This window comes from Danio aesculapii, chromosome 23, assembly GCF_903798145.1.
Source record: "Danio aesculapii chromosome 23, fDanAes4.1, whole genome shotgun sequence".
Classification (NCBI taxonomy): domain Eukaryota; kingdom Metazoa; phylum Chordata; class Actinopteri; order Cypriniformes; family Danionidae; genus Danio; species Danio aesculapii.
In genome coordinates, this window is record NC_079457.1 from 41,559,261 (window position 1) to 41,581,086 (window position 21,826).

The window sequence follows — 21,826 nt, forward strand, 5'->3', positions numbered from 1 at the left end:
AAAATACATTTTACTGTAAAAAATAACTGTTAATTAACAGTTTCTGTATTTTGTGATTCACAAGTGTTTTCCATTTGTTTACGGTTCTGAATTGCATTATGGGACCTTGATTTTTGCTCTGTCGACTTTTGATGTTGAAAATTCAACTCTAAAGTTTAACAAAGTGACTTTTATTGACATTTTAGTAGACATTTTTATTGACATTTAGTATATAAATCAAAAAAATTATATTAATTGAAATAATATAACGAATAAGAAAAAAATATAGAGAAATAAGTTTACAATAACAGAAAATGTACTGGCAGTTTATCACAAGGTTTTTGTACCATAAAATACAACACCAACCCAGACAATGTATCAATTTCAACTATTAAAAATTTTAATAAGGCCACTTTTTCAAACTTTTCAAGGTTAAAAGTTGTAAGAAGAAAGATCAAAGTCCCATAATGCAATTGAAAAGCATAAATAAATGCAGAAAAATAAAATCATGAATTACAAAATTCTGCTAAAAAACTGCTAATTTAACATTTTTGACAGTGTACAGTGGCTATTACGGATGATATTCCACCAGAGAAGGCAAAGCCATCTTAGAGGTTTTTGGTTAGTAAATTAGCTTAGACTTTGTAGGCACAACCCTTCCAAATTTGTTGTCAGAGAAATTGTTGGTGTGCTGTCTTTTCAAGTGAATGAGTGTTTGAGGAAACGCAGGCTAAGTTAGGTGATCCACCGCTCTGCACATTTTGTATGCTTCTCTTATCTCTTATCAACAGCCATGCAAAGTGGACTGAGGAGGGAGCATACTTTTTATCAAACTGCATTTTAGTCTGCAACATGTAAATATAAATCATGCTTAAATCAAGTTCGTTTATATAACGTCACACTGAATTTCGTCTGTGTGTGACAAAACCGCAATCTGTAGCGTAGCACAAATCCATGATAGAATGCTCCAAGGTGAAGTAAAGATTTTCCATGTCGAGTGAACTGTAAATGTTAGCTTTATCTGTGAGGGTGTGATGGAGTCTACTGCAATTAATTAATTTACTGCTGCCTGATTTAAAGGCATTTCATTGCGTGCATAAATGACCTATTCAACATGTGGATATACAGTATTGCTGTTCACATTATTTACATGCCCATTATTTTTTGTTTATTTTATTTTTATTAGATTTGTTTACATATTTTTCCATTATCCTTTTTATTTTACAGTCTTGGTTTTAAATTTTGTCAAGTGTAATTTAAATGGGACTAGGAAGTGCGGATCCAAATGCAGCAGAGAATGGTCATGCAAGCAATGGTCAATACAGGAACAAACAGATGTATACAGGCAATCCAGAGTTGTGATCAATACACAGGCGAATGGTCAAAAGGCAGGAAGCAGACAACGTAAAACAAACAAAACAAAGCAAGGGTCAAAACACAGAAAAGCAAGGCAAAGGATATGCGTCGTAATGTCACAAACAGTAAAACAAGACTCTGCAACTAGTATGTGTGTCTGTGCTGCTTTAAAATCCATGTCATCAGTTCTGAACATCTTCAGCTGTGTGTGTTAGTAATCAGCAGACAACCGGAACAGGTGTGAGTGTGTGGTGCACGACTGGATCTGTAGTCCATGTAACGGCGGATTTGTAGTTCTTTAGCGATATGTAATTTTACCAGGATTAGTTCGCTGGCGATTGTGACATCAAGGGCTTGTTTACATTTGTACATTTTCATGGTACTTGACTGAATGACAAAGGTGCAAGTTAAATAAAACAATCCAAAGTAAAACTATTGGTTTTTAGTATAAAATCAATTGTTTAATTAGCTAAACTAGTCGATGGATTCATTGATATAAATATAGTCATTAGTGGCAGCCCTAAATTTAACTGCTTTTGATGTTTTTTTTATTCTGAACCAAAAGACATTCTTACATTGTACTGTAGCTGTGTCCAAATAGTTTTTTATTCAATTTCAGTACTAATTTGGCTAATTATATTGAAATAAAAGATTTGAGATGTCTAATTGACTGTGGGGTAGGAAAGGAGGATGTTTATAAAGGTCAGAGTTAAGGTTGGATGAAGGTCTCGCATACACGTACAAACAGACAAGCTCTTAGGGTCACAATGTGTAGGGAGAGGTTGTTTGCATTTACATTTACACCATAAAGTATCACGGCAGAGTGAGATACTGCCATGCGACTGTTTAAATTTGCTCAGACAACATGTAGAACAAAATGGGCAACAACTGTGCATGTTGACATAGGAAGCATATTTTTTTTACATCCACACCTTGTGGCATCATCATGCTATTTTTATGGTTTCACAAAAGTTTTAATCTGATTTTTATTCAGACATCATTATAGATTTAAAATAATTTTGGCGATTTACAAGTTGTTTAACTAACAGAGGCTAACACAAAAATGTTTTTTTTTAATGAATATTGTTTTTAATTGGATTCAGACATCATTATAGATTTAAAGTCATATTATTAAAGATATTAGAAGTTTTATTTAGTGCTGGGCAAAGGTTATTCACATCCAAAATTAAAGTTTGTTTTGATTTAATATATGTCTGTGCATCATAAATATGTATTAAGTATATGTGATACACATACAGACAAACTATACAAAACCATTGTTACATGTATATTTAAATTTCTATATAATTTGTATCATATACATATATATTTTATATCTAATTATTAATAACAAAATGTTGAATTATATGCATGCATGTATTTATATATACATAATAAATATATACTGTACACACACATTATGTCAAAACTTTTATTTTGGATGTGATTAATCTTTGCCCATCACTAGTTTTATTTTATTATGATCTTATGTTAATATTGTTTTAATTATGTTTTTTTTTTTTTTCCATGTAATTTGACATATTTGGATTTAATTTTATTTCATTTTTATGTTCATGTTCCTAAAGATTTACATTTATTGTTTATTTATAAAATAAATATTAATATATAAATTAAATTACTTCATAATTTTAATATAAACATCTTATTACAGTTTACTAAATTTACTTTTAATAATTTAAGACAGTGTTTAGATGAATCTCTACTTCCTTAAGCCTGAATCTCTGCTTCCTTAAGCACTCTTTTAAATGGATAGCCCTGTATTACAGTCAAAACAAACAGTGGGTAAAAGTAAGACAGTATCTATAATTTTACGCTATCTGCCAAAACCACTTTGCCAGACTGTCACTTCTCATACAAATGTCTGTCCTGCGTGAGTCAGTGTGAGTGTGTTCTGCTGACCTGTCCGCTGTCCAACCCTCTGTCCCAAACACGTCCTCTGAACCAGCGCTGTGTTTCAGCTGTTACATGCTCTCAGCATGAGGTGGCTGCGGTTATGCACAGAAACAGATAGAAAATGAAAATCTGATCATCAGTTAGACTTCAAGAATGGAAATCTTGTGAATGAAATGCAAATCTTTGCACTTCAAAACTTATTATTAAATTTTCCCACTATTTGTGTGTGAATTGTATGTACGTGTGCTTTGTGATCTTCTGCTCTGGTAGTCTTTTAAGGGAAGGTTCAAGGCTAGTTGGTGGTTCTTTATTTAGGCCAGAGGGTTCCAGAATAGCATAGCATATCATCGTGATGTAAGCTCTGGAGCCATTGGTTTAAGATTGATTCTTTTACGCTAACATGTCAATGATTATGACATAAAATATAGGATGTAGATGGAAATCTCATAAATGTCAAAATATGCAAATTACATATATGATATACCAACACAATCACACGGCAATTCATAACTTTTTGATTTAGTGGCTATTTCGTATGAATTTGTACGATCTGAGTTTAGGGGCGAGGTTGTGTTCCATGCCTTCTTTTTGAAATTGTACATTTTCGTACGACTGAACTCACTGAATTAGCCACTAAACTGACAAAACGTAAAATAGTTACGTTTCCTCGTAAGATCAGGCTGGATGTACAAGTTTACATTTGAATTTTACACATATTACAAATGTATGAACAAAAATATTCTAAATAACCATACATTTAAAATGCAAAAAGAGCAAAATAATATATATATATATATATATATATATATATATATATATATATATATATATATATATATATATATATATATATATATATATATATATATATATAATTTATTTATTTGTTTTTTTTTCAACTATTGGAGTTACAAATTTAACCATATAAATAAACATATATACAATCTATTTGAACATATATGTACATATAATGGTTGAAAAAAGATTTGTGTAAGTGAAGTGTAAGTTTTGAAATATATATTGCATATTTGACATATTTTTTTGCAAAATCCAATTATGAACTTGTATGTCATATATGCTATTTGAATATATTTTCATGGCATGAATGAGATTTCTACATGGGGAATAAGTAATTAAAAGAAACAAAAATTTTCTAAATGACCATACATTTAAAATGCTAAAAATTGAATGTCTTTTGTTGTGAGGACTTCACAAAATAAGAAAATATGTTATCGGCCAGCCAAGACAAAAAATGTGAGTAAGTAAGGTTCCAACTCTGGACGTAATTATAGAAATTAAGGTGGAATTTAGGTAATGGGACGTCATAGTAAATCAGCTGTTTCTATATCCCCATCTTAGAACTGGAAAGATTAGATGCTTCCCATGATCTTTTACTCAGAAATGTGTTTAACTTGGATACATAAGCCAAGAACATATAATACATTTTAACATTTCATTAAAACTGCACTAAAGCATTCAATACAGAATAGTTTTTAACTTTTCATAAAGACACAAACATCAGCGTTAATTTAAAACTTCACAAACTTTGCAATAAAATCTGATGAGGAAAAATTTGCGAATAGGGACAGAAATGTAAATGTAGAAAATGTTTTCATTCTACACTGACATTTAAGCATTTCACTTAAGGCTGTTAAATATCTCAGAAAAAACATTTAATTTAATATTCTTATATGTTATCTTATTTATAATGTGACATGCATGTGACATTTTATGCCATTTCTATGAATGACATTTTCTTTGCACTGATTTAAAACCCTTTAAAGACCTCAGTTTATAAAAAAGTTGAATTAATGTTCTTCAAAAATACAATTTCTACATTTAGTCATTTAGCAGATGCTTTTTTTGTCCAAATTCTTCCTTGCCTTGCTTCTTTTTAACACAAAATAAAACATGTTGGAATGGAATAAAATTACTATACAAATCAATGGTTAATCACATTTCTCATAGTGTTATCTTTGTGTACAGCAGAAGAATGAAATTCATGTCTGTACAAACATGATAATCAGTAAACTGCAGAAACCCTGACAGAACTTTTTCAGTATGCAAGAAGTACCCGGATGACCTACTGCTTCCAGCAAGACTCTGAAGCATGCATCGAATGTACACTTTACTGTCCCATAAGGCCATGCAAGAGAATTTAGAAATGGGAGTGAAGCGACACAACTGACAAGCTCATGTGATAATGAGAACATGGTGGATATAGTACCATTCATAATGCTCGTATTCACACTATATACAAGTTCATGAAGTAAATTTAAATCCAATGTAGTACCTATTCAGGCACACCTTATTTATTTCACTTCACAGCATTTGTCCATTCAAACAGTTGCTGTAACTTTATTTTCTATATGATTTGGCCAAAGAAACCTACTGGAAGGGCAATATTAAGCTATTTGCCTTCAACCAAGCACTGATTAAGTGCTACTGGTCTCTTTGGTTACAGCCATGTCCATGCATGCGTATATGACCAGTGCCTGGCACAGGAATGGAGCTGTGATGCTATGATGGTGCTCAGCAAATGATTGGCAAATGCAGGTGACCAGTGGATAAGTTTAGAATCCTGATATGGGATTGTTGCTTAGGCTGCCAGAGAGATCAGTGCCAAGGACTTATTGTCATAACTCGAGTTCTCCTGCCTGTTGTCTCTGACATTCCTCCTCTATTTATAGCCCATACCATCCCTAACCCCTTTCTACCCCGCTCCCTTTCCTTTTTCACCCATCTCTCGCTCTCCCTCTGATAGTGAAGGGGAGTGACAAAAGCCTTTGTCTTTTCTAAGCCATCCATTCCAGCCATAAAGGCCAAGGCAGGTGGCCCTGGGACTCTTTGTCCTGTGTCTGCCGTGAAGAGAGGAGCGCTGGATTACCTGTGAGGACTTTACTGACCATTTCAAATAAGAAAAATCCAAACCCGGGACCGCCATGGATGATGTATATAAAGCAGCGGTAAGTTATGGGCACAGTAATTAGAGTTGAAGACAAAATTATTATTACTATTTTTTATATTTCCCATGTGATGTTTAACAGAGCAAGGATTTTTTTTTTCACAGTATTTCTTATTATCATCTGGAGAAAGTCTTTTTCTTTTAGTAATAAAAAAGTTTAACTGCTAAGGCCAATATTGTTCGCCCTTTAAGAGATTATTTTATCTCATTCGCTGTTGTCTAATGACCACCAATTATCTAAAACATTACTTGGGAAATATTTGAAAAATAATTTGACAGTAGAATTAAAAATGTTGTCTTTAAATGTATGAGCATTTAACTCCCCTTCAGGCTGTCTGTACGGAAAGTGACCCTGTAATATGTCCCATAAATAGTTTTGCATGCAAATGTCAGCAAAATGAAACATTAATAAATGTTAATTTAACAGCTTACCTGTCCTTGACCATTTCCTTCCTCTCTAAATGGCAGATTTCTGCATTATAACTAATAATCAACCAGACAGATCAATGAGTGCGCTGTCTGCAGGTTAGCACTCAAGGTTAAATCAATAAACGGGACATTTGAGAGAGCTACTTTGGAGCCTTTTTAAAGGCGTAGAACCTAATGGCACAGGAAACACTGTCAAAATGGATTTGCTCAATAATTTATCAACAAATCTGGTGAAAAGTGTAGGTTGAAGCTGATGAAATATTGAAGGGTCATGGGCACTGAGGTTGTAGCATTCAACAATGAGGGTGTCTGGTGTCTGAAGACCGTTAAGCGAGTGACAGCTGTCATTCCTGTAAAACACAGGCCTTCGTCGGTCTATGATGAACGACAAGCTATATAGTCTTACAACAAATTGTATTTTTAGTTCTGAGTCAACTGGAGCCAAATTTTGAGCTGTCTCTTGAACCTAACAGGTGGAGAACTTGACAGAGGAGCAGAAGAATGGTAAGTTCCTCTTTAAAATCTGTCATATTGCTGGATTTGGTGTGATTTTACATAATGACCATTCTCTTCCTAACTTATAAATGTCTTTGATGTGACATTTGTGCTTGTACCTGGCAGAGTTCCGTGCTGCGTTCGACATTTTCGTGCAGGACGCTGAAGACGGCTGCATCAGCACTAAGGAGTTGGGGAAGGTGATGAGGATGCTGGGCCAAAACCCCACTCAAGAAGAGCTTCAGGAAATGGTAGACGAAGTAGATGAAGATGGTATGTCGTTCTTTTAAGATAGCCTATCATTTTTTTCTCCTCAAGTTTATGGTACATTCATAGAAATAAAGGAAATGTTACAAAAGCTGTCGCTGGGGCAAAAAAATAAAAACTTTTTACTTTTCCAAGTATTAATATGTTTAAAATATCTACCGATCATTAGGTGCTAACATAACCTTATGTATTTTTATTTATAGAAGTGTAAGAATAGGGATTTGATTTCTGGTTGTCTCTGTGTGATGTAGGAAGCGGGACAGTAGACTTTGATGAGTTCTTGGTGATGATGGTGCGCTGTATGAAAGAGGAGAGCAAAGGAAAATCAGAGGAAGAACTGGCTGAAGTCTTCCGCATGTTTGATAAGTATGAATTTTTATCAAACATGTTAAGGTTGGCCTCAAATTACCATTTAAATCTATTACAAAACCACATGTTTTGTTGTTGTCGTGATAAGAAATGGAGATGGTTACATAGACTTGGATGAACTGAAGAACATGCTGGAGTCCACAGGTGAGGCCATCACTGAGGATGACATCGAGGAGCTCATGAAGGACGGAGACAAAAACAACGACGGCAAGATCGACTACGATGGTAAATTCATTCAGCAAGCACTCTATTGTGGATATTTACTCAAAATATGCATTTCGACATACTGATTTGCATTTACCTTACATCCCAACAGAGTTCTTGGACTTTATGAAGGGTGTCGAGTAAATACCCGCCAAATGAAACCCTTTCATTCCCTGAACCAATGCTGCCTGCCTCTCTGACGTCACCACACGGACACTCAATTAGAAAGCACGGAAAATTACCTGCATTTCATTTAGTTCTGAAAAGTTGTTTAAATGAATCACTCGTGTCATACTGCTCCCCAAATTATTCGTTTTTGTGCTCAAGTAAAAACATTTTCTGTACAATTGGTTTTTAGCGTCCACTTACATGAGAAAATGTGTTTGGTCTTAACTCCTATACACTGACAAATACAATCCCTTGAAAACATTCTAAAATGTCCAACACCAAATTACACGGCCGCAGGCCTGAACGCAAACTTAATTGCTCCTAGCAAGCATTTTGTTTTATTTAAAAGAGGTCTCATTGATGTCTTTAGTCATCTTGGCTAAAAATCTAAATTTGGGCTGTCAGTGAATCTAAAAGATGTCTAAGAATAGGCCAAAACTAGGCAATAAAAACAGAAATTAATGACTACACAAAGTCGGTCTAATTTGGCTATTCTTAGATTACCTTGTTTTGGCCAAGCTAGATGTCTATTGAACACAAAATTGTTTGCTGGGCTTTATGAAATATTTGTCTGGAAATTTCCGTATCACAAACTAAATGCAAAGTTCTGCTCACTTCCAGTAAAAAAAAAACAAAAAAAAAAACGTTGCACCACACAGTTGCTCTCCAGAGACAAACATGCTTGATCATTACCAGTACAAGATTGGTAGTATATCCAACTACATTTATTTACCTACATCGTCTTCCTTAACCAACAGGCTCTTCATGATGTACATTTATATACACACACTGCACATATAAAAAAAGCAAATAAGCATTTTGAATGGGCAATTCAATTTATTAACACATTACACCAAATTGAGTGAAAACTATAGGTGAACAAGCAACAACAACAGTGAGGGCGTCTCAGTAACCTGACATTTCATCGTCACCAAAACCAAACCATTCATGTTCAAACCTGGGTTGTCCAGTGGTTAACACAACAGCAGTTTAAAAAAAATGGATATATATTTTAGTTTTATTTTGTTACTCCCTAAAAGCACCATCACAGGCATTGTCAAACATATTTTTTGTTCATGATACTAGCTTGTAATTACAGGAAGCATAGCCAAAAGCAATGCAAGGAAAGATGAAATGACTTTTGAAATAGTCTGTGTCAACTAAACTTTCATTCTGATCAAATCCATTTATGCACTCTGATAAACCTCATATTCTTTTAAAAGTAGCATTTAAAGCTGTCAAGAAGGCAAATCCAATGATGACACAAAAATGGAAGCATTTCAGAGCTGTGAAGGACACTCTGTAAACTACAATGCACATGTTAAGTTCACACACACTGAGAAGTTAGGTGTATCCTCAAGCCGTGAGCTGCTGGAATGATATGGATTGTGTGGTGAGCTTGTCTATGGGGTCTGGGTTAGGAGTGGAGAAAGAGGATGGGTGTAGCTCAGGGTGGTTCAAACAGTTTCAGTTGGCGAAAGTACGCTTGACGGCAGCAACAATACATTTGGCACTGATACCAAACATGTCCAGCAGCTCCTGCGGTTTCCCGCTTCGGGGCACACGGCTCACGGCCAGCCGGTGCACCACAATACCAGGCTCTTCACCCACTGCAGACAGAACAGCCTCGCCCAGACCACCTACAAGGAGAGCAGAGCAAGCAACATCAAAGACCTCTCAGCACAAAATACTCAGGAAAAAAAAAAAAAAAACAAGTGAGAAGACTATTTTCTTTTCCGCTAATATTGCTATTATTTGGTTGGAAAGAGCAGCTCACCCTCTTTGTAATGGTCCTCCACAGTGATCACTCTTCCTCCTGTGGCACGAGCACTCGCCACAATAGTGGAGGCATCCAGGGGCTTAATGGTGAATGGGTCAATAACCCGAATGTTCACACCTGGCAAATAGAGAGAACACGTCACAATTTTATACACCATAGTAGTATGAGAGAGAGAGAAGAAAAAAAAAAAAAAAAGTTATTGCTTAATCATCGTTTCTCAATAAGATACAATTGTCCATTACAACATCTAGAAAAATCAACTTGATCACTTGGATTTTTAACTTCTTGGGGGGAAAAAAAATGTATTTCTTCACGTCATTCCCCTGTTTCATCTACCACTATATATTAACAATTGAAGGGGGTTCAGATCCAAAAGTGCCATCTGATATTTTATTCTAAAATTAGCATTTCTCAACCTCTTATGATTGAGTTATTCCACTTAAAAGGTAATGAAGAGAATTTAAATCGGAATTAAAGTAAAAGCAGGAGCCTGGGAAAGATGCTCATTTTATAAGAACATCTGACACAGAGGCTTTTACATCTCAACTCTTCAATTCAAGTCTAAATTATACACTTCCATATTTAAGATCTTTTATGGTTTTATCTATATTAATAAATTATAGCCAACTTGAAATGCAAGATTCAATAGTCTTGATACATAATGGTCAAATTATTAACGTTCTCAGTTTCATTTTAATGTAATACAGTATCATAGCCAGTGGATGCAGAACAAACCTTCTTTGGCTAGCTGGTCATGTGCGGCCAGCGCCTCGTGCAGGGTGACTCCAGCACCAATAACGGTCACCTGATCTTTGCTGGACTGCCGCACCACCTAGAGGACAGAAAGAGAATTTAAGAAAAGCCCTTAAAGCAGACCGTTCACAGCTGTCAGACAAAAAGGCCCTATATTTGTGCACAGAATTACTAAAGCCATTAATTTCCTTTATAAGTTTCAGCACTGCTGCTAACTAATTCTTGATGTAGCTTGAAACTCTGTTGTTTGATTTTTTCCTTACCTTGGCTTTCCCAATTTCAAATTTCTCTTCAGGATTATAGATGACTGCAGTGTCAGGTCGACTGGTTCGGATGAAACAGACACCCTAAAAAGAAAACAGCATAAATACTGAGCTAATTAACAGCACATTATGATTAGAGTAATAACTAACCATAAGACTAAGTTAAAACCATAAACCACACCTTTGTATTGGCTGCAAGCTCCACAGCTCTCTCAGTAGACACTCCATCGCTAGGGTAAAACACTGTGCATGTTGGGATAGCGCGGAACATGGCAAGATCCTCCAAAGCCATCTGTGAGGGACCATCCTCACCTAATTAAATAATCAAAAATGATTAAATGCTTCAATAATCAAGAAAAGGGACAGTCGAAGAGATGACCAAAAAAATTACATTAGGATGAACAATAACCACCATATTTCACTTACCAATGGAAACACCACAGTGAGAGCCGACCAGGTTGACGTTAGACTGGGAGATGGCTGCCATTCGGATGTGGTCGTAGGCACGAGCAAGGAAGGCGGCAAAAGTGCTGGCGAATGAAACGGTGCGCTCACGAGTGGCACAACCAATGGCCACACTCACCTGAACAGCAGAAGAATAACAATAGGTTTGATATGCAATATTACAAGAGATTTTTATATATATATATATATATATATATATATATATATATATATATATATATATATATATATATATATATATATATATATATATATATATATATATATATATATATAAAAATTAATAAATAATGAAATGAAGCACTCAGTCAAGTTTCCCTTTTGTACATTGGACTCCACTTTAATGAAAATATATTAAACTATATTAAAATGTAACTATTTAGAAGAAAACCGCATGTTTTACTATAGATTTTAGACCTAGGGCGCCACCATCCTGGAATGTCGCTGTGTCTGATGTCACGGGGGTTGTTCCGTTCGCTTGGCAGAACAGATACAATGGATGTAAAGACTGTAAAGCCTAATTTAACCCAATGCGTGAAGTTGTGGGTGTGGAGCTGGTACAAATACAAGCATCAGATGTGTGTCTAATATAAAAGTGTATATATATATATATATATATATATATATATATATATATATATATATATATATATATATATATATATATATATATATATATATATATATATATATATATATATATATATATATATATATATATATATATATATATATATATATATATATATATATATTTTTTTTTTTTCCCCTTTTAATTACTGATCATTTGATGCGCTTTGCTCCACTCTGTGTATTACGCTGCCTGACTGTGATTGTAACGGACTGAACACAGTCACTGGACAGCCTAATGTAACTTAAAGCATGAAGGTATGGATGTGCATCACAGATCTAGCGCAAATACGAGCATTTAAGTGTCTTCAGTTGTGTATTTTTCTTTTGTTAACACGGTTTGTTTGATGCGCTGTGGTCCGCTCTCACACTGCTCCAGCGCTGCCTGACGAGGGGATTTACATTCAGACTAATGCAATGTTTATAGAGGAAGTCTTTCTGATTGTGGGAAGTCATGTTCTATTGAGTAAGCACTTGTCAGTGATAAATATTAGTCAGAAAGTGAACAGTAACAGATAACATTTGAATGGGTGAGGTCAGGTATTTTACAATGTACTATAAAAATAGTGCACCACACCTTCAACTTGTCAAAGCTCTACAAACAAACGGTTTACAGAATCATTCATCTGTGACATACATGACACACGCTGTCAGCCAACATACTTTTTTTGCTATTATGCTTGTTAACGGTCAGCATAAAGTAATGTAATGTATTTTATATTTAATGCCATGCCAGCAAACCAAGGCTATTTTCAGGGCAAGAACATTTCAAAATAAATATATAATTAAAATAACAACAAATATACTATTAAAAACAACAAACAAATAAATACATAAATTAAATTAGATTTTTAGCGTTAATACAGAAGATAATTTAAAAAAAATTCTGGTGTCTCTTTATTAATAATGTCCTTAAGGGAGTTCATTCAATAAAAAAAGGCTTCTGTAATCATTAAAAACAGGACCTGTCAGCATAAAAAGGAAAAACAGAGTTACACACCATGTTCTGCTCGGCAATGAAGCACTCAATGTAGCGATCAGGATGAGCCTTCTTGAACATATCAGCAAAGGTTGAGTTCTTGGTATCTCCATCCAGTGCCACCACACGAGTACTGGCATCACCCATCCTTTTCAGGGCCACACCGTAAGCCTTCCTGGTGGAGATCTGAGTGGGCAAACCATATCAACTGACTAAGAGATCCTCCATTAAAATGTTACGTATCCTTTTTTTTTTTTTTTTTTAAAAGAGATGAACTTTTGAAAAACAGACTCAGTGACTGGCGGAAGCACTTTTAGCTTAGCATAGACCATTGAATCAGATTAGACCATTAGCATCTCACTCCAATGACCAGAGAGTTTTGATAATTTCCCTATTAAAGCTGGACTCTCCTGTAGTAACATTGTGTACTACGTCTGACAGAAAATCAAAAAGTTTCCATTTTATAGTCAGCTATGGCTAGAAACTATACTCTCATTCTGGTGTAAGAAATAGTGCTGTCATGCCATGGCTGCAGCAAGCACATGAATATATATAACGCAGCACCTGAAAAAAGTTCTGAATCATTTATTTATTTAATCAGGATCCCCATTAGCCACTACCAAGGTAGTGGCTATTCTTCCTGGGATCCATCGAACACAACACAAAATTACATTAATACATCTCACAAATGTCTCCATGATTGAGAAGCATGTTCTCTGTGCAAGCAGGTGGTCACAGCTATATTGATATAAGATAATTTTCAAGTGCTGCATATATCAAATACAAATCATTATTAATGTTGCCTTAAAAATTAAGTAACTTTTAATTTGAATAATATTTGGTTACTCTATAAAAACTTCACAATTCTGTACGAGTTCCTGGATCACTTCCAAAACTTTGCATTGTATACTTGGCAATAAGAAATTTGAAGCCAACTTCAACTGATCAAATAATTCCCCTTTCAATGAACAAAGCTGATATGACTTCAGCTACAGTGCAACCTGTTGATATACCCTTTACAAAAAATAAGAATCTGTCTACACTTTGCAACAAGAGCTTGCACTGACATGCTGTGTGAATGGAGTGATATGAACACCTCTGAATAGCAACTGTATTTTTCATTGAATGTTCACAAAAATATGCACAGCAGCATTTGAAAGCAGTCGCCAATGAGCAGTTATCCAATCGACTCTGTTCAACTTTAGAAGTGGCAGTGTTGCATTACTGAAATGCAAGCGTCAAATTGGTACTAATGCAGTGGGACTTTGACAGAATTAGCATCAGTTTATCACCTTGTCTCCAAGCTTGTATTCTGGGGCTGTGAGCAGATGGATTGGGGACAGGTCAGCTGGAGGCGCGTCCTCTTTTGGTGCCTGAGGGTAGAGAGGCTTATTGGGAGAGTGGATCTGGCTCAGGAGGTCATTAATCAGCTCCTCTGCACGATCTTTAGGCATCGGCTTCCCGTGCCAGTTATCCTGATCCTCAATGCCTGAATAAAACACCACAAGTCTGATGGTCATTATGAGGATTACCATAACAACACATCATTAATGTTAATCATCATCCTGTACTGCAATCGTGGTGTTAATCACCTTTAAGACCTTTGCCTTTGAATGTTTTAGCTACAATGGCAGTGGGCTTCCCCTTCACTCCTTCAGCATGCCACATAGCCTTACACAGCTCCTCCACATCATGTCCATCCACTACATAAGTGTTGAAGCTGAAGAAAAATAAATTGGTGGTACACACAATGGGTTATCAAAAGGCAACATGGCTGTGCTCCAAATGGATGATTGCAAGAACTACACTACTAACTGCTTAGTTGTCTATACAGCCTAATACACACAGTATGCAATATCATACACAAAAATGGAATTACTTATTGGAGAGATTGTGTATGATTTAGGAAATAAAAAAAGGTAGTTAATTGTATCATACCCAAAGGCCTCACAGCGCTCCTTGTAGATGTTCACGTTGTGCTGCAGTGGTGCTGGCTCACTCTGGCCCAGGCGGTTCACATCAAGAATGGCCACCAGATTGTCAAGCTTGTAATGGGAGGCAAAAGCCATGGCTTCCCACACAGACCCCTCTGAACACTCGCCATCTCCCATCATACAGTACACACGGTAGCTAAAGACACAATAAGACAGATGCATTCAGTTAGAGGATTATGGAATCTTTACAAACAGAACATTTCCATTATTACAACGCTCGCTATTAGTTTATTTATATGGTCTAATACAGCGTTTCTCATACCTTGTCCCACAGGTCTAAGAACTAAAACCTTGGTTAGACTTGATCTCTGGTAGCACATAAATATAAGGTTTTTAATTCAGTGTACACAAGCCATTTCAAGGCTCGAAATTGCAACTGTTTTGGTCACATATGTGCCCAAACCGTTACCTACGTGACCTCAAATTATATTTGGGGGCATCTGTGCGATAAAATTGTTGCCAGTTATCACTGTTAAATGTTCACTGGATGCAGATGTAGGAAACATTCTCGCAGAATGCATCTTTGCACCTAAAAACGTGAAACGCAGTGCTCTGAAATAGTTCAAAGCAGTCATCACATCAACTTTCTACAGTAAACAAATCCCGCAATGCTTGACCCACCTTCAAGTGAAGGGCTGAAGATGAGAGAAAGAAAAGCATGCTGACAGACTTTGTTTTAGAAACCAGCTAAAGTTACAAATAATGACATAACTGACTAGTGATACAATTTTCTAAGAGTAGTTAAGACTCCTAAAGCTGTAAAATCTGTGTGACAGTTTTCAGGTAACAGTGTTTGCCACTGAATTTACAAAAGATAATCTATTTAATCGTCAAAATGACTTCCAATGCAATAAATCTGTTAATATAAAACTTGTAGTAACGGTGCACATAATTCTTGGTGCGTGCGACTAAATTATGGCTGGTGGGACTACGTTATTAAAAGTTAGGAGCACCAGTGCTACAAAGCAAAAGGGTTCATTTCAAGCACTGCATTTGGTATACAGTAGGCCATAATATAAGAACAACAAGTCATTGTACAAGCATTCTTTAAGGTTTCAAAAGTCAAAACTTTCACTTTAGTTTAAAACCTGTTATACTGAAGACAATTTGCCTAACAACAGGTTGTGGAATATGCCACCTCATTGAATAAGCGTGGCTAATTTCTGCCTTTCTAGACCAAATATGAACTTGGTCTTGTTTACTTCATTTTATTGTTTATAATTTTCAAACATGACATGATTCAACAGGTTTACACCAGCCCACACAGCTGCTCTTTTAAAAAAAAAATTAAATATGCAAAACTGTTAGCCAATCATAACAGCGCACATTTTCTTGAGTCTACAATCTGCCATGCCTATTCAATCAGTGTGTTCCGATGAGGGCAGTCAAAACAAGACAGAAAATAGCCTATTATTTCTAAATTAGGAGTATTTTTTTGGTGTAAAAATCCTGATATCTAAAAGTGAAATGATGTGTAACGAAACACTCTCTAGAGAACACAAAGTACCTTGATTTATCCAAGTATTTGCCGGTGTAGGCCATACCACAGGCAGCACCCAAACCCTGGCCAAGAGAGCCTGTTGCTACATCCACAAATGCTAGTTTCTGAAACAAACAGATACGGCAGTGTTAACACACAAGTCTTTAAGTCTTAATATAACAAGCAATGTCTTGTACTTTTAAAATGAAGTTATATCATTAAAAAAACTAAACAGGTATCTATTAATGCTGGGACAATACATGCATTGCAAATCTGAATGCATTGCTTTTCTCTTCCTGAATCGATTGTGAACTCAGTTTTTACCACTAGATGGCACTGCACCCTTTACAAACAGACACAACTGCAACATAAAACAAGCATTGATAATTTATAACTTAATGAAAATGTTTAAGCGAGTAACAAGAGTGTTCATAGTAAGCTGTGTTTACATTAATCCTGTGGAATATAAACCATGGTGCAAGTACATTTAACCACTTACAGTACATGACAAAGCACAGGTGCTCTTCTTAATGCTCACTAAGAGCGTTAGGAAAAAAGCTTAGAGCACCATCTGCTGGTTAAAAATTGAGCTCAATCCATTTCATAGAGCAGGGGTGCCCAATTTTTTTTCTTATGAAAGGTCAAACAAAATAAGCTAGATTGAGGACCGTGGGGATATAAGGTAAATATATCAAGCTGTATTAAAGTTTCCATGAATAATTTTCTAGTTTATTTAAATATAAAACATTACTTTAAGCATATTAACTAATTAATTATATATTTTTACATTATATAATTAACCTGTTATAATGAAAACATAAGAATTCCATTTATAACATGGAGTTTAATGCCAAATACATTAGTCAAGCTGCACCTGCCTTCATTCACAACATTTAATTGAAACATTTAATTCAAATTTGTTTTTTGTAGCTTAAAAATAAAACTAACAACTGAAATGTTATATTAAATGTTATATTAAAACAATTAACCACAACCCTGCCCGAAATTCTCCCTCTTCTCAGATGGGATGGCGAGCCAAATCAAAGGTTACAATAGACCAACTTTGGCCAGCAGGCCCTAGTTTGGGCATCTCTGCCAAAAAGATCCACGTGAAAGAAAAAAAAAAAATTAAAAAGAATCCTTGAATCGCTATACATTGATTTATGGTCCCAGTTAAGTCTATTGTTTTGCCATGGTTAGTAGTTTGTCGCCCACAAATGTTTTTCATTAAGTTATAAATGCGGTGCTACTCACAGGAGTGGGGTGACCCTCTAGGTCAGAGTCGATCTTGCGCAGATTTAGCAGATCTGACTCTTTAATATATCCAGCCTCTGCCCAGGCAGCATACAGAATAGGAGCAGCATGGCCCTGAAAACAGCAACAGGAAGGGTGCATTTGAGCACTTGCAGGAAACAAACAAGTTCAAGGAAGCTCCCATCCAGCATAAATCACCAGCCCACCTTGGACAAGATGAAGCGGTCATTGCAAGGGTTGCGAGGATCATCAGTTTTGTAGCGCATGGTGTGGAAAAACAGCACAGACATGAGCTCGGCAGCGCTGCAGCAGGAGGTGGGGTGTCTGTTAGAACAAAAACACATCAGTATCATCAATCCATGCATCAATCAACCATTAACCATCAGCTCAAACATGCTGGATGTTAAAGACCAGTCCGACATGCAGGTTATCTTTCACTTCAAAAACCAAAATCCTGATTGCAACCGGTACTAGAGGGCAAAATATGACCCTGTCCTCACTGGGGACTGAGGTGTAGTAATAGACCTTATCAGAAGAATCAATGACTTTAGCTACTGCTAAACCTAATAAATAATACATGATTCATTTAATAATCATTAGGCTTGTAGATATGGATTCAAATAAAGAAGCAACAGTGTAATAGATCAAGGAGCAAGTATAAGCAATTTGTTGTTGTTTTTATAGTTGTTTGTTTTGTTGTTTGTTTTTAAGTTATAATCATCCGAATATCAGATTAGTAAATCTAGTGCATGTCACTCCAAACCCGTGTATTGTAAAGAATCATTATTTGAAATTGCATAGAAAAGACAGATCTGTACATTGTTCTACTTTGCACTGAAAACATTAGATCAGTCAAATTAACCTGTAATATTGGTTATTAACAAAAAATTAAGTTGAAACACATTGTTAAAACATATGTTTGTACTTCAACTTAGGATGCAGTATAGCTGTTAGTTTTGTTCCTAAAGTGGTTTAAATTCACAATAAGAGTTTGAAAAGCACCCATGCAATTCAGTCACCATGAAACAGTTCATTTAAAATCCTGTTATATTTTGATTGTGAGTCAAAATTCATGCAGTCTTGTGTTATCAGTCAGTTTACTCCCAATTCCTCACGACAAAAACACCACTGATTGATTACCATATCTGTCCTACAGAGTGACTCATTCAGGCTGAAATAAGAAAACAATAATGAAAAGGGTTAAGAAAACTCTCCACTGATTCGGTTCAGAATGAATGATATGGCTGCAAAAGGTACAGACAAAAGAATGAGTCATGATAAACTCTTCCTTGTATGAACTGAGGATTCAATAAGAACAAAAACTGGTTACCATACAGCAAAATAAAAGTGAGGAGCAGAAAATGAGGAAGTGTCATTACCTAAACAAATAGTATCAGGTAAACGTTTCAAAATACTGGAAAATCCTCAACTTGAACGAACGAACGAATGTTTATTGTCAGAAAGGGTGTGTGAGGTGTATTGTAATTCATTAACCCCACTGACACATGGCGTCCAACAAAAAAAAAAAAAGTTTAATTCATCTACAACGATTTATCCTCTGCATGTTTAGAAACCCCCCCTCTGGGATTCGGTTCATGTTGAGAAATGACCTCTGTGGCAATAAATTGGTCTACCTTACAAAAGAGAACTGCAGAGCAGACATTGTGCAACGCCAAAGTTTTCCTTTCACGCAGGCTTCATGTGAACCTTCATTACCGCTGCATACTTAGAGCGTGCTTTTAATTAGATTTTCATCAGTCCATAGCATCATGGAGGATAACAGCACTTTAACCAACAGCACAACGGACACCACGTGACAACCTGTGGGGGAAACGTGCAGACGCGAGCTCCGTGTATAAATTAATTAGTGATGAGTAGAGTCATTTCCGCAAAACGGTTCTTTTAAACGGTTCGGTTCAAATCGATTCTTTCGAGTCTGGGCGTACTTGCGTGATCACGTTGCTATGACCCGACATGAAATTCCATAGCTGTAAACATATATAAGTGTTTATCACGTATATTGCGTATTAAAATGGTGACTTAACGCAGCAAATAAATTTAGTAACCTAGAAACTAAATACATTTAAATTTCGTTTTTCAACTTTAATTCATTACGACTCCATTTAGATTGCTGACAAAACAAAATCAACATTAACAGAACTTTTGTAACATTTCTAAAATAAATAATCAAAAATCTCGTCAATTTAAATCAATCGCTTCAACAAATCACATGTCGCTCCCACTGTTCAAATCGGGTCTGTGAACAGATTCAATATCCGCACTCACTGAAAAGATCCGACTCAAACGAACAACTCGTTTACGAATCGGGCATCGTTATAATCAATCAGTTGCAGATCTACCTGTGATACTTTTACATTCAACAATTAACACTTTATAATCCCACTTAAAATCCCCCACACACACCCGTGCTAATTATAGCGGCGATGAGAGCTAAGCCAATTTTAGTGGTCATCTTTACGAGGCCGCGATGGGCTCAAAAGCTTTCAAATGTAATGCTAGCAACGTTAAAGCAGTTATATTGCATTGTGTACAGCTTCTGTTACATTATATCAATGTATTTTACACGAACTACACTGGTCGAATGAAAACAGAACGCATGAGCTCCATGCCCGTCCCCCTCGCCAAGTTCACGTGCTGTGCAGAATCGTAAAGTGAACATTTGCACGACAAACGACATAAATGAGCACACACAGTTGTAAACCTGTCGTTCAGCATAACATAAAGACTTTAATAATGATTTTAAATGAGAGTAGACGTCTTTACCCGGAGTTTGAGGCGCATGTTTCCCTGATGGAGTGAATCCTGAGCTTGTTCGCGATGTCTTTCAGGCCCTGCAGAGTTTTCTCGTCGGGTTTGTGGTAACTCATGGTTCAGATGTATATGGAGAAAATGCAGTGAGATAAACCCAAGTGCTGTAGCTCAGAAATTAAACTATCCTGATTCTACGGTAAAATGTACACTAGCTGAAAGTAGAGCTGCACCACCAGAGCCGAGTACGGTGTGGGACGCGGGTAACGTGGTGCGTGTGTCTTTTAACTGACGCGTGACGTCAGCTGTCAACTCATGCGCTGCGGCGAACCATTGGACGACAGGCTTTTCGCAACAGCATGGCTGAAGTGAGGTTGCCAGATCAGGGTAGAGACCGCAGGCAAACACAAAACAGACCTCTGTTGTAATAAAGCTCACGACATATAAGATAAGGATGAAAGAGGTACTCGGGACTTCTTCTTTTTTTTAACTTAAGTGAAATCTTCAGCTGCACGCACGGTTACACTGATTAAATGTTGCGACGGTTGTAAAATCCTTGAGATGATTGAATCACTGATTCGTCGAGTCATGATGACGGTCTGGAGGAAAGGAGTGCGGAAACTATTTAACCCCATAGATTATACTCTACACAGCTTTATACATTCTAATAGTTACCTAAAACCTTATACGTAATTACAAATGTATTAAATACGGTTACACACGCACACGCGCACACACACACACACACACACACACACACACACACACACACACACACACACACATATATATATATATATATATATATATATATATATATATATATATATATATATATATATATATATATATATATATATATATATACACATAAAATACAGTTTAGTTGGTATTGTTGCAGTGAATTCTGTTTTTTAATTAATTCTCAAGTATATATAGAATAACTTTATTTATTTTTCGAGATGAACACAAGCTAGATGTGAGTTACTATTACATTTCCTATTATTAATGTTGTTGTTGTTGTTGTTCTGTTTTTGTTTGTAACCACATGACCGTGATCATAAAAATAAGCAATTAAATCTTAATATAATGGTTACCTTCTGCATAAATTGAGGTAAAGTTGGTTTTACATTCACACATTTGGACTTTCTCCTTAATAATTATTTTTTATTTAAGTATTATTTACAAATTGTAAATGGTGAAATCTTATCAGCAGCCAATGACTATCAAATACAACATGGTTCAAAGGGAAATAAATAGTGCTAATGTTGTTTTGAAGTCCTATTTACATGTGATTTCTGACCGAATATTCA

The 21,826-nt window shown here is 35.8% G+C and overlaps 2 protein-coding genes across 2 annotated transcripts; one reads left to right on the forward strand and one right to left on the reverse strand.

Annotated features, from left to right (window-relative positions):
• The first annotated feature begins 6,024 nt into the window (after window positions 1-6,024).
• Window positions 6,025-8,325, forward strand: tnnc1b (troponin C type 1b (slow)). Its single transcript, XM_056449183.1, has 6 exons — window positions 6,025-6,215; window positions 7,117-7,147; window positions 7,265-7,411; window positions 7,657-7,771; window positions 7,863-7,999; window positions 8,091-8,325. Exons 1-6 carry the CDS (start codon window positions 6,192-6,194, stop codon window positions 8,120-8,122), a joined length of 486 nt encoding a protein of 161 aa, XP_056305158.1. The 5' UTR covers window positions 6,025-6,191; the 3' UTR covers window positions 8,123-8,325.
• Window positions 8,326-8,963: 638 nt separating this feature from the next.
• Window positions 8,964-20,782, reverse strand: tktb (transketolase b). The gene is made up of 14 exons (XM_056449179.1): window positions 20,529-20,782; window positions 17,951-18,068; window positions 17,745-17,858; window positions 16,518-16,615; window positions 14,955-15,146; window positions 14,609-14,736; window positions 14,309-14,505; window positions 13,038-13,202; window positions 11,369-11,525; window positions 11,124-11,254; window positions 10,943-11,026; window positions 10,662-10,758; window positions 9,924-10,043; window positions 8,964-9,786 (listed from the first exon to the last, which is right to left on the reverse strand). Exons 1-14 carry the CDS (start codon window positions 20,630-20,632, stop codon window positions 9,614-9,616), a joined length of 1,878 nt encoding a protein of 625 aa, XP_056305154.1. The 5' UTR covers window positions 20,633-20,782; the 3' UTR covers window positions 8,964-9,613.
• Between the last annotated feature and the right edge of the window lie 1,044 nt (window positions 20,783-21,826).

What these genes read in the sequence shown, in the direction of transcription:
- tnnc1b (XM_056449183.1), top strand. Translation starts at nt 6,192, where the DNA reads ATGGATGATGTATATAAAGCAGCG. An exon ending in AGACGAAGTAGATGAAGATG is followed by an intron (nt 7,412 to 7,656) that starts GTATGTCGTTCT and finishes TGTGTGATGTAG; the next exon opens with GAAGCGGGACAGTAGACTTT. An exon ending in CGGCAAGATCGACTACGATG is followed by an intron (nt 8,000 to 8,090) that starts GTAAATTCATTC and finishes ACATCCCAACAG; the next exon opens with AGTTCTTGGACTTTATGAAG.
- tktb (XM_056449179.1), bottom strand. Translation starts at nt 20,632, where the DNA reads ATGAGTTACCACAAACCCGACGAGAAAACTCTGCAGGGCCTGAAAGAC. An exon ending in CAAAGGCAAAGGTCTTAAAG is followed by an intron (nt 14,506 to 14,608) that starts GTGATTAACACC and finishes TGTTTTATTCAG; the next exon opens with GCATTGAGGATCAGGATAAC. An exon ending in GGAGGACCATTACAAAGAGG is followed by an intron (nt 9,787 to 9,923) that starts GTGAGCTGCTCT and finishes CTCTCCTTGTAG; the next exon opens with GTGGTCTGGGCGAGGCTGTT.